Source organism: Cupressus sempervirens, chromosome 10 (assembly GCF_028749045.1).
Source record: "Cupressus sempervirens isolate cs-2001-9-10 chromosome 10, ASM2874904v1, whole genome shotgun sequence".
NCBI classification, from domain to species: domain Eukaryota; kingdom Viridiplantae; phylum Streptophyta; class Pinopsida; order Cupressales; family Cupressaceae; genus Cupressus; species Cupressus sempervirens.
This window is the reverse complement of record NC_143127.1, coordinates 666,424,616-666,438,804: the sequence shown is the minus strand read 5'-3', so window position 1 is coordinate 666,438,804 and position 14,189 is coordinate 666,424,616. Positions and strand designations below refer to the sequence as shown.

General features: G+C 37.5%; 1 protein-coding gene across 1 annotated transcript in view; it reads left to right on the top strand.

Annotated features, from left to right (window-relative positions):
- Positions 1-1,344: 1,344 nt before the first annotated feature.
- Positions 1,345-14,189, top strand: part of LOC149535593 (GDA1/CD39 nucleoside phosphatase family protein) — a 125,888-nt gene continuing 113,043 nt past the window's right edge. The window contains exon 1 of the mRNA XM_089807252.1: positions 1,345-1,957. Within this exon, the coding sequence (XP_089663378.1) occupies positions 1,461-1,957 (497 nt within the window). The 5' untranslated portion in view covers positions 1,345-1,460. The remainder of the gene's footprint in view (positions 1,958-14,189) is intronic.

Genomic DNA, 14,189 nt, shown 5'->3' with positions numbered 1-14,189 from the left:
ACAGTAAACCTTCTCTAATTGTGTAAAATTAAACAATTAGTTTTACTTATAGAATATTTTTATATTTCAACACATTTCATTTTTTCTTATACAAATGTGAGTTTTAATATAAAAATTAAATTTTTAGTTTCATTAATTAAAATATAATATATTTTAAATTTTTTATTATAACCATGATTTTATTTTGACTATTTGTTTTATTAAGAAAAATAATTATAGCCAATAGTGGCATGTTGTGATGGTTAAGTTGTTGTGTTGTTATCTTTGCCATCAAGGTTCAAATCTCATGGGGATGAGGTCCCCCGTTTGTGGCCTCATTGGTTCATAGCTCCAAGTCAAAGCGTTTACCCCTCTTAATTAAAAGAAAAATAATTATATTTAATTCTTTCTCACACACACACTATTTTATGTGTCTTCCTCTTCCTCCTCTATATTATCTATCCTTTTTTCCTATGCAATAATGTTTATGTTGTTATTGTTCTATACTGTTATTTATCTCTATTTATATCTCTATCATAGTTTTTGTCTAGTGCTAATGATTAAAAAATGCTTCGTCACTTCTTCAAGTTCTACAATTCAAATATTAGTATGGATAGTTTTCCTTATTGCACATATTTTAAGTTATCAATGTAGAAGGTGCAAATTTGTCTAAAGCATATGTATTGATCATACTATGATATTAAGTATAAGTGCCGTATTAGGGACTTTGGCCTCTTATTCTTGAGCTTAAATGCACAAAGATATAATAATATAACATGAGAACTTAACAAGAAATTATGAGCCATCTTATCGGATCACAAGTGCATTTCTAAGATGAGAATTTAACAACAAAATATGAGCCATCCTATCAGATCACAAGTGCATTTCTAGGTAAAAATTAATGCATTCACAATGTTAATTTAAAACTATTTAACATTATTCTCACCCATCTACACCTCTACAACCATTATGCATTACGCAGAAACTATGACGCATTGTGTCTCTTGTTCTTATAAACAAACGCTTCTCTAATTCTATTTTCTATTTGCAACATATCAACTTATTGAATAAGTGATAAACAGTATATGATTCCGATTAAATAAATAAACAATAAATAAGAAGAGAAGACTTTTTGGTGAGTAAATCTAAACTAAATCTGGAAGACCGCCGAGCACTTATGCCAATTATTTTTTAAATCAATGAAACCTGGTAGACCCGTGAATGTATTGGAAGCAAACGAGTACCTGTCTCATGTAAAACCCGACTTAAAAATAAATTAACATATCCTCCGTGTTAGCCTGAACAGCAATTTAGCCACTAATCCTCCTGCTCGAGTACTATTGCCACTGAGAGGAAAGAAAGGCGAGGTCGGGGGATCGAAACCCCTCGAGACATTGACAATATATTTCCTCGTTTCTTCCTTCCGTTCTAAGCCTCTACAGGGTGCCAATGCTCAGCGCTTCGGGAGGCTTAGAGCCTTGATGCGCCGCACAAATTCAAATTCCCTGCGGTCGCATGTAGCTTCACCAGCGGCTGTCGAAGAAGACACAAAAATGGAAGCGTTTCAAAAGCTACAACCCCGCATTAGAACGCAACTTCCAGTCACGCCCAGATTGTACGCATCAAACAATTTAAAGCAAGGGAAGAACAATTGGTGTTTCGTAGTAGGGGTTTTGATTGTTTTATGCTTCTTCTTCTATTTATTATCCGTTGCCCGTGGCGTTCAATTCTCGTCCCATAGGAGCGAGGGATATGGAATTATCATAGACGCAGGTAGTACTGGATCAAGGATTTACGTTTTTGAGTATGTCAATGAGGGCACAGGCAGGCTTCCGGTTGTGAGCTTTTCCGGGAAAGGAGCGCCTTCACTTAAGACGAAACCGGGATTGTCGGCCTTCGCTTCGAGGCCGGACAGGGCTGGGGATTCGATCTTGGAGCTCTTGAATTTTGCAAAACAGAAGGTTCCGGAAAATTACAGGCAGGACATTTTTTTTAATGAGCTATATTATTTTTAATTCTTTTTTCTTTTGACAAGATTTTAAAAATTTGATTCAGCAATTAACTAAATTAATATATATATTTTTGTAAGTTTTTACTTGAACTGAAGAGGCTCATTTTGGGCTTGGGTGAGTGATCCGCACAATGCTAGAGATATTCTCCTAGCAATCACCTCTTAGCCCAATAAGGTACCTTCAAATAAGTGATCTCCTAAGTTTAATGGTTATTTTATCAGCAAGAAATGTGCAAAATAGCTGCAAAACTATAAAGACACACATAACAGAAATATACGATGGAAAACTGCTAGAAATCAAGAATGAGGCACACGGTTACGCTTGAAGAAACCCTCAAAAAAGAGGAAAACTCCAGAAGAGTGAGCTCTTGTTCCTCACGTCACTATTATGCAATCTATTACAAGTGCTCATGATGCCTCAAGGGCAAAAATGACTTAAGCAACTGTATGATGAGCTCAAGCACTTGCACACGGTAATTGTCACTTGGCTTTGCTTGATAACTGTCCCTTCAACCCCACTAACTTCTTCGGGGTGCTGCTTGGCTCTGCTTGGCAACTGCTTCTTCAACCCCACTAAACTATGTATCACCGATCTCCTCTTCTTGCCCTTCTCAGTTTTGTCCAAAACCATATCACCCTGTAGCTCCTCATGGCTGCTTGGAGCTAAGTCAAAATGGACGGCAATAACAGATACTCCTCTTCATTTAACATTTTAGGATTGAACTTATGAAGTTTGTTAGCATTGATGATAGGATAAACCTTCACGCAGGCAAGTCTCTCCCTCTTGTCCTAAAATCTGAAATCAATGTCTTAAGCTTCTCACTTGGTTCACCAAGAGTCTATTTTCTTAAAGTTAAGTGCATCTAAACTTAATCATTGACATTAAATTTGTGCTCGACTCTATGCTATTCATATCACCTCTTTTACCTAGCTTGAAACTCCTTCAATTAACCGGCGTCGAAGATGAATATGCTAAACCTTGGTAATGAATTGTTTAGTCTTTTGGACCTTCCAGTCTTCATTTTATATTCCTTCCATCATTGTCTCAAAATGACATTAAAAGGACTTGATGCAAATAACTAAAATGTGTGCCAAATAGTACCATTTTTTTGTATGTATGGACTGCCCTATTTTACAAATACTAGCTGTATGCTAAATTGTCACAAAAAGACGTTGGATGCTCTTGATTATGGTCCCATAAGAGCTGTTCTGAGGTGTGTTTCACCACTTCCAGTTTGCCCGTTAAGTAGACGATGAAAAGTGGTGGAATGTGGCAAATGAGTATCCTTTTTCTCCCAAAGCATGCACCAAAATTGCCAAGAACTGAGCATCTCTATCTGCAGTGGAATGCTTCAAACAGGTATCCATCTTGTCCCAAAGCATGTACCAAAACTTTGTCAAGAACTATAATGTCCCCTTTTGGGATTATCCTAGATTTTGCCCTAGAATCACAAGTTCAATCAAAACAAGAGGTGTAATATAGTTAGAATTTTAACTTCACCATTTAATGTCTTTAGCAAGATAAACCCTAACATTTTAAAAATAATACTACTAATATTTCAATAAGGTTAGGGTATCTTATAAATGCATATATATTATTGGTTTTTTCAATCTATTGAAATAAATCATTTAAGAAGTCAAGAATTAAGAGTTCCATTTCCGTAATCAACCATAATAGGGGTTGGAGAAGAAGCATTAAGGGTCGGAGAGTAAGCATGTTAGGGTTCCCTAACTTCACCACGACTAAGCCCAAGAGTGTAGAGTATCCAAACTTGACCTCTTGGCCCCAAGTGGCAGGAACTCTTGTCCCTCCAGCACGTGGTGGGATACTTAGAAGGGGAAGACACACCTGCTCCTCTGATCACGATTCTACAATAAGGCACACTAAATTCATCACAACTAAGCCCAAGAGCGGAGAGTATCCAGTACTGGACCTCTTGGCCACAAGTGGCAGTTGCTCTTATCCATCCATCATGAGATGGGCTATTTAGAAGGGGAATACACACCTTTGACCTTATCGAGGTCCTCCCAAATCTTTATATGGTGGTTTATAGGATATTTCAGTAAATAAATGATTATTTACTATAATAAAGGATATATATAGGTCATATATGCCATCACAAAATATTGATTATCATCTATTTTTCATTATCTTACATACCACAAATGAATAAGATTGCTATTGTCTGCAATATATAGTAGTTCCTGATCTGATTAATCTATATGCTTGATAGCTGCTGACTCATAAACTGATCTCCTTTTATGAGTGCTGATATGCTTTTATTGTGAGATTCCTTGATGCCTCCTCGAATGGAAAGCCACCTTATATACATCCCTTTGCAGAATTCACTACCTTGCCAAAGGAGGCATCTCTTCCAATGCCTGCTGCCTTTTCCTAACTGATGATTTCTTGAAAAATCGGTTTATTAGAATCAGTTTTAAGATAACTAATGGCATGTTTTGGTGCTTTGAATATTTCTGACAGCTATTGATCGCTGCTTAATACCTAACATGAGTGTTGTTTGTTTTAATCATCGCTGTCATTTATAGAATCACTGCTGAATAAAGCTCCCAACTGCCACATTCTTTTTTGTTAGTTATCCAATTCTTTTACATAGGCAATTAATTTGGACGATTTTCCATAATGAGTTGCTGTATGGCAGACTTACTTCGTGGATTGGTGCAATGTTAAATTTATTTATTCATTATTAAAAGAATGGTTGAGGAGGTATTAGTTGGGTGCATGGCAAGAACTGAGCATCTTGATCTAATACAGTGCTTTGCAGGAGGCCATAATAAACCCACACGAGCGTGAGGCAGTTCAGCTGTGTCACTGCGCTTCAGTCACTTTTTGCATGGAGCAAGTAACATATCTTAGTGAATTGATCCACCACTGCGAACAAATATTGATGCCTGCTTGTGTTCATGGGTAAACCTCCCACAAAGTTCATTTAGATGCTCTCTTATGGCCTTGTAGGTACCATTAGTGGTTGGTACAACCCTAACATTTTGTTACTCAGTGTCCTCATGCAGCACAACTTGCAATCAGTAAGAGTTTAGAAACAACCACTTGCATATAGGCAAACCTGTGAATATTTACCACTGTCTTTCTCCCAGTTTTATGATGTGGAACTCTTGAGTTATGAGCCTCACATATGGACAACAACTTCTCTCTTTGGGTATGCACATGTTCCCCAAATTGTAGAGAAGTTTATCTTTGAGGGAAAGGTCCATATATGGCATAAAATCAACCAGATCTCTCTTTCTGCTTGCTGATACATGTCTCTGAGATCCTTATCTTTCAAAGTCATCAGCATATACCTCTTTGGCAAAAGGTTCCAACTGAGAAAGAGTGCTCACCCCTGAAATCAGAGGTGGTCTAGAGTTCTAGAGAATGTTTTGACCACCTTGGTTACACTTCTTTTGTACTTGATTAATAAGTGGAATTGTTAAAAGAACCCCATCCACGTCTTATGCCTTGATTTATTTAGTTTGTTTGAGCCTGTGAGTACTGAGGAAGTTGATTGTATGTATGTGCAGCTATCCTTCGCCCAAAAAGTAGTGTTAATATTTGTTCACCATTGAAACTACCATACACAACTCTTTGTCATAGGTGGTATAGCTTAGTATGATCCTTCTAAAAGCTCAAAGTGATAACAAATTAGCCTTCCTCCTGGCAACAAAACAGCTGCCATTCCAAAATCAGTGGCATCCATTTCTTTTCTGAAAAGTTGTTGCAGATCAGACAAAACAAGAATCAGCTAATGGCTGATTTTATGCGTCAGTTCTTCAAACACATTTTGCTAGTCATCATCCCAACCATTTTTTTTCCAGATTCTCTTATATCATCTGTAATTTAATGCATATAATTCTCGGGCATAGTAAATAATTGTAGTACTAATATTTTATATTGTTATTACAAATAATTTTTATATTATTATTACACATATTTCTCTTCTGTAGAATCTGGAAAGTCATCTTAAAAATGAACTGAACAGTCTTGTTTTGTTGAATTAAACAATCTCCTGGAAATTAACTGAATGGGGTCATGTTGTTAAATGTGTACTTGTCAAACATGGTTTTGAAAGAATACAATTTGGGTTTGCATTTTTCTAAATTATTTTCATATTCATAGTTCATTTCCTGGTGTGACTTTGGTATCAGAGCTCAGACTATCTGTTCATTACCCATTTTTTGCAAAAAACATATTTTCCTATTCATGGACGGTTTCAAATGCTTTTTTCATCCCTTGATATCCTGCAAATAAGATCATGCATTTTTACTTGGCATCTAGACTTGAAAAGATTGTTTTGGTCCATTATATTTATTTCTTCTTGTGTTTTTGTTTGTGTCGATGCATCTTGGGATATTCATTATTCTCTGTGTAATTGTGTGTGCATTCGTGCGCTCGTGTGTGTGGTTAAATTATAAATTGTTTTATTAATTAAATATTAATGAATAGACATGTCCCGCGAAGGAACATGTCTATCCATATCTCAGAGAGATTGCTGCACTTGGAACACACATACCGAACAGGCAGTGCTTAGTACATTTGCAGCAATCTGAAAAAACATGGTATCAGAGCTAGGTTGCAAATAAATAGAATGAAGTAGGAAGGAAAGCACACTAAATAAGGGCAGACATCGAGCTCATGTGTTTTACATGTCCATATATATATGACAAACCTCGTGTTTATGGAAAGTTCTGAATTTATTTTAACACAATTACATGTGGCATAAACATTTGTCCAAGTATACCATGCAGGATATGGCTCTTAAATTACCAGGATTTGTCTAATTGAGAAATCTTCTAGATTTGACATAATGTATTCCAGCTTTCAAGGCGGTTATTGTTTACTGCATATAAGAAGATAGAAATCATCCTGATTCAGCCAGCAGAACATACAATTTTAGAAGTCTGTTTAGTCATTCTCTCCTTATTAACATCCATTGACATCCCATACATAAAAGGCATAAAGTTTAGTGGAAGAATGCTCTAACGACTAAGATTGACGAACTGTACGATTAGAATGTGACCATTGATTCTTGCATCCAAATTTCTGCAAGTGCCATAATGCTTGGATGCAAAACTTCTGCCTTACATTTACTATGCATGGCGGGTAGACTTTCTTCGCCTCCAACCTCACTCACCCTTCAGGTGCTTTGAAAACAGAGAACATTTTCTCCCAAATCCAAACGTTTTCTTGAGAAAAGGGTTGAAACAGGTATGTTGCAGGGATAAAGAGAGTCAACATATTCTGCAGAAACACCTGCAATGAAAATGGTATGACAGGAAACAATGATGGGTGTGGAATGTGTGTTTGTTATTATCATATTTCTCTCTACTGCTGATCAATAGAATGTATGTGTTTGACAGAATGATTCGAGGGCATTTTCCTCAAGAAGAGAAGAAATGAGATTGGACTTCACATAACATTCATTACTCTGGTTTCAAGCTTTATCAAAATGGGCTTTAAGCCGTCTCCTTTTTGTGGTTTCCACTGAGTAAGGACCTGCTGCCAGTAAGGACATGCTTTGATGTGGAGGCCGTCACTTGGCATCCACAATCGTCAACCCCATATTCTCCTCGTCAACCCCACGTGCGTTGGAAGATTCTTACAAGGAAGGAATCTTATAAAAGGGTCGAGAATGGATATGACCAACAAATGAGAAGGGGTGTGGAAAACGACAAAAAACCCAGCCGATCCAAGTCATGACCCACATGGATTTGGCCTGGTAGTAAGAAAGCCCCGAAAGAAGTGACCATAATAAAAGATAAGGCATAACAATTGACCGCCATCAATATCCTGTCCAAGCATTTCAGTCTTAAGTTAAAGATGATGATATTATATATGTTGAAGACTAAGGTAATGGGCAATGACAAGGGAATTTAAAATTTATATTAATCGAAAGACTGAAATTTAAATCATGCAAATGGAGACAGTTTATGATTTGACACATATGAGATAAGTATTTATTATTATTGAGTATTACATTTATTTACTCGTTATTGCCTTGATCTTTTCCTTCGAGAATGTTATTGCAAGAAAAGGGAGATTGATATCAGATTCAGATGGAATCTGACATTTCTTCAAACGTAAAGGAGCTTAGAAAATTGATGCTCAGAGGGAGTTTGACACATCTTTTTGAAGGAGCAGATAGAGGATATGTTCTAGTTGATCCTTAAAGATCTTGATCATATTAGAATTAGAGGGAGTTTTTGACTTCATGTAAACTTTTTGTATCATGCATGTGATTGCATGATTTAATGGGCCTACCCCTTGTGTAGATCATGAGGAAGTGATGGCTTTCAAATGATCATCACTTGTATTTGGAGAAGTTATTGAAAGGTGACAATCTTACAATAACTTAATTTTCTATTATGATGGATATCTTACGATGTCTATGCAGATCATGATAGAGTATACTTTGCTTGGTGGATGCTTATATGGTAAGTATTATGAGAATTTCTGTACACATAAGTTACAAACGTTTTGAGTACATGGTGAATGTTATGCAAATTGATGTTCAAGAGACCATTACACAAAGTACTTGGTGAATATCATATGAGATGACATTCAGGAGGCCATTACTTACAGTACTTGGTGAATATCTTGCAACTCTTCAGGAGGCCATTGCTCATCGAGTACATGGTGAATGTCATATGAGATGACATTCAGAAGGCCATTACTCCCAATATCATTACTCAGAGTATTTGGTGAATATCATATGTTGATATTCTGGAGGCTAATACTCATGATATCAAATGTGATATCAAAATGTTGAATATCTTCTGATCAAAGGTATTTTTATATTACATTGAGGTAATATATGGTCATGTGTTTATCCTCCCTAGCTAAGAGGGTGTGTTAATGTTTGATAGCTTCAGTTGGATAAACTCAAGAGATTAAATTGAAGTTATGTGTGTGTGTGTGTGCGCGCATGTGCATGTGTGTGTGTGTGTGGAGTTAAATTATAAATTGTTATATTAATTAAATCTTAATGAATAGACATGTTGATGCAGCACAAGGCAGGAGTATCCCCAAAGGAGATGTCCTAGCCCCAACAAATAACCACACAGTGGAAACACAATAACAAAGCAAGATCTAACACCAAATTACAATAATTTATTCATAGATATAACTGTTACATGCAATGTGCCGAGTTGTAAGGCTTTCCCGGTTACAACCAAATACAAAGCAATTACAATGTTAGTTCTACAAGATCCCACAATAATTTATTCATAGATATAACTGTTACATGCAATGTGCTGGGTTGTAAGGCTTTCCCGGTTACAACCAAATACAAAGCAATTACAATATTAGTTCTACAAGATCCCTTAAAATCCAACTTACAAAACCAATCTCAGCTACCGCAGATTTATAACATAACAACAGTCTGGAAGAAACCACAAAGGAAATCTAAACTTGTGCTCGCAAGCCCACCAAGCAATCTCCTTGTTTTCTAGCTGTAGCCCTAACTCTGCTCCAACTTATCCAAGATCCAAGTGTAAACTTCCTCACATTAGGTGCTCTGTCTACACACTCACAACTTCATCACAATCCTGCTGTAAACTGCCTCACATTTAGTGCTTTGTCCACAGACTCAGGAAAACTCGCCCTTTAGCTGCTCCCACACTCACTCCTCCTCCTCCGAATGAATCATTCCATCATGATTGAATGAATAAAAGACTCCACAAGACCCCCTACTTATACCCAATTAAGCCACAAGTCGGCCTAGCAATTACAAATTAAATAAAACTAACATTAAATACTTGAAGAGCCACAAGTCGGCCTCCAACAACAATTAAATCGATACCTGAACAAAATCGTGATATCTCTTAGCTTCGATTGAATTAGAATTCATGCTTCAAATTGAAGGTAGAACTTTAGGTCCTCTACAACCCCTGAAATGTGCAAAGGTTGATTCATTAAGGATATTTGCGCATCCATCCCGAAAGTCATGTACAGAAACCTATCGCACAAAATTCTAGAAATTGATACTCTAGGAGAATTGCCATATCTCCCAACATATAAAGAATTAGGACTTGCGCATTTAACCAAAGATAGTACTCTAGGCCCTCTTCAAACCTTGAAATGCGCATCCTCTCATTCATTGCACAAAATTAACAGGCACCTAGAAACCAAAAAACACGGTTCCAGTAGCAAGGTAAAAATAGCTCAAACTTCAACTCAATCCATCCAATCTCTATGCGTTCATGAGGAAAGGTTCTCCAATGTGTCTCCAACACATCCCTAATCATGAAAAACATAACTCCACAAAAATTCAAGCTCGATGCTCCTGCATCAGACTCCCCAGGTAAATAGAATAGAAAAGTGTGTCCACATTTTGATGCCTAAAGAAAGAGCAACAACCATCTTCATCTTCAGCAAAGGCTTCCACTCTAACAGGAACAAGAAAACCAATCTGCACATCATCCATATCTGCATCACTCTATCAAACACTAGAATCTCAACCATCCAATCAGCATGCTCATTCCTAGGAACAAACTAAACATAATGCTTCAACAACAAATCCTCATTCACATCAGCAACTAGTGAATCCACACTAGCAACAACAAACTCCATATCAACGACAATATATAGATCTCCATCAACACATGCCAAACTCTCAACACCAACCATCTCATTGCTCACAACAAGATGCTCTGCAACACACAACTCATCACCAACAACAACCGGATCATCCACGACCAAGTGCTCTACAATTTCCATGTCAGATCCAACCGACTGATCATGAAAACCAATGTCTATCTCGGCATCAACAAGGTTAGGAGCATCTTCAACAACAACCTCCAGCTGCTCTGCAAGTTCTATATTAGACTCCACAATTTGATCAACAAAACCAACCTCTTCCACCTTGATCTTGCTATGCCATCTTCTCTCACGAACAAGTCTCCTAACCGGCCAGACAACTCTCTTCTGGATCGATAGACTCTAGCACCACAAGCATCTACGAAATGCTTTCCTTATCTTGATCAGTCGAACTAGTTTCAAACTGAGCAACCACCTTCTTAGTTCGATCAGCCAAACTAGCTTCAACCTGAGCAGACATCTCAGAAAACCTCCTTTCCAGCACATCACAGAGATTTGCAATCATCTTAGGGTCTAATCCTCTCGGAGCCATCTTTCAAGATATTCACAAACCCTTTGCAACAAATCCTTCCCGCGCTCCTTGTGACAACCTCAAATTGTTTGCAAGTCAGATCGCAACCTGCCACCTCGCATGAACAATCAAGAACCAAATCACAAGTCCAGGACGATGGATTTGCAATCTACAAACTCTCTATGATCATGTCTCAACAAGATCAGTCTTCCATCTTTGCATCCATCGATCCTTCTATAAGCCCTTGGCAATTACAAGTTAGAACCACGATCTGCCACCTTGCAACCAAGAGATCTAGAACTCTAGAAAGAAAATCCACCACCAGATCAAGATCAACTCAGATCTACTTCTCCAACCCAAGTCCTGGTGCAAACTACCACAACTTCGACGATATGTTTACATGCTTAGGAACAACCTTCGCTTTGATACCACCTGACGCAACACAAGGCAGGAGTATCCCCAAAGGAGATGTCCTAGCCCCCAACAAATAACCACACGGCGGAAACACAATAACAAAGCAAGATCTAACACCAAATTACAATAATTTATTCATAGATATAACTGTTACATGCAATGAGCCGGGCTGTAAGGCCTTCCCGGTTACGACCAAATACAAAGAAATTACAATATTAGTTCTATAAGATCCCTCAAGATCCAACTTACAAAACCAATCCCAGCTAGCCCAAATCTGTAACATAACAACAATCTGGAAGAAACCACCAAGGATATCTAAACTTGTGCTTGCAAGCCCACCAAGCAATCTCCTTATTTTCCAGTCACAGCCCTAGCTCTGCTCCAACTTATCCAAGATCCAAGTGTAAACTTCCTCACATTCGGTGCTCTGCTTACACACTCACAACTTCATCACAATCTCGTTGTAAATTGCCTCACATTCAGCGCTCTGTCCACAGACTTAGGAAAACTCGCCTTTCAGCTGCTCCCACACTCACTCCTTCGAAATGAATGAATCACTCCATCATGAATGAATGAATAAAAGACTCCACAAGACCCCCTACTTATACCCAACTAAGCCACAAGTCGGCCTAGCAATTACAAATTAAATAAAACTAACATTAAATACTTGAAGAGCCACAAGTCGGCCTCCAACAATAATTAAATCAATACCTGAGCAAAATCGTGATATCTCCTAACTCCAATTGAATTAGAACTCTGCTTCGAACTAAAGGTAGAACTTTAGGTCCTCTACAACCCCTGAAATGCGCAAAGGTTGATTCATTAAGGATATCTACGCATCCATCCCAAAAGTCATGTACAGAAACCTATCGCACAAACTGCCAAAAATCAATATATAGGAGAATTGCCATATCTCCCAACTTATAAAGAATTAGGACTTGCGCCTTTAACCAAAGATAATACTCTAGGCCCTTTTCAATCCCTGAAATGCGCATCCTCTCATTCATTGCGCAAAATTAGTTACATGGCTTGCAACAGGCACCTAGAAACCATAAAACACAGTTCCAGCAGCAAGGTAAAAACAACTCAAACTTCAACTCAATCCATCCAATCTCTATGCAATCATGAGGAAAGGTTCTCCAATGTGTCTCCAACACATCCCTAATCATGAAAAGCATAACTCCACAAAAATCCAAGCTCGATGCTCCTGCATCACATGTCCTGTGAAGGAACATGTGTATCCATATTTCAGAGAGATTGTTGCACTTGGAACACACATACCGAACAGGCAGTGCTTAGTACATTTGCAGCGATCCGAAAAAAACAACAATTGTAATGTCCCCTGATAAGTTTAGTCTAGTTATTACTCATTTAACTCAACTTCATAAATTGGCTGACCTAAGATACAATGATTCAAGCAATACATATTATAATCAATATATAATATATTTAATATATCAAATACATTATAAAAATAAATAAATTTGAAATACATTAATGTTAATGTAATATATATATATATATATATATATATTGATATATACTAAATATTAAATAATAATTTAATATCCAAGGCATGATAGAGTTTTGACCTTTGGAATGAAAGGTCACCTCCCATGTGGGTATACAAGGGTGATATTGTTTGGAGATTAACAGAGAATACCTGGCTGAAAAGGATCCCTGAGAAAATAATGAGTTTTCACGTGGTTTGGAATTATAATACTATTGGGGGTGTCTATAGATTGTATATGAATCTGTGGGATTACAGTATTGCTTCCATTCTAAGGCAAGCATTATACTCAATTACTCAGCTGGGAGTGCTCTCGAGAGGCAACCTTCCTGGGCTGATGACGTTTTAAAAGTTTGATGTCCCGATCCATAGAGCTGTACCTATCCTTCAGCTTTGAGAAGAGAGTACCTCCCTTGTTGGAGGCTTTGGCAGATACAGAAGTTAACAGGTCTTCTTTGTCAATGGAAACAAGCAATGATTTTTAACTTCCAAAAGCCTTTCCCTGGGCACTACTCCATGCTGGTGTAGTGATGATGTTTCTTGGAACTGGTTCACATGTCTATACCAAAAGAGTTCCCAGAGGTTGTTGTTGGGCTGGTCAGGGTTATAAACGGGTATGCACGAATAAGAAATCATCTGTAATAATGTAATGCACAAAGAACAAACAGAAGCTTAAGATCTACAGTCAGTAACGGCATCAAAAAGGTGGATTTTTATAGACGACAACCAGTGCTGGAGGGAGGAATAAAATGTTGGCACAAACGGTCAAAAGGAGCATTCTTGCAGAAGAATGGCACAGTCAGCAATTTGTATTCACACAGTCGGCAATCCATTTCCACTCAGTGAGTGTTGAGAGGAGTTAAGCTTCAACATCAAGTCAGCAAAATACATTCAGCATGTTTGATTATACAATCTGCATTCATTACACACCCAGCATCATAACCAATCAATACGAACAGACACCATCAATGCTTACAGGAAACAAACTCAAAATCAAATCAGTAACAAGTAGATAATCAGTGAGCAAAGGCATTTAATACACTCAGTGCATCAAACGTTCATTAAACGTATGTGTATAAACTCCAGTATATAATTCTTAAAAGCCTTGGTTGATTCAGATAAGAGTTGGCAGTATTAGAATATTTTTAAT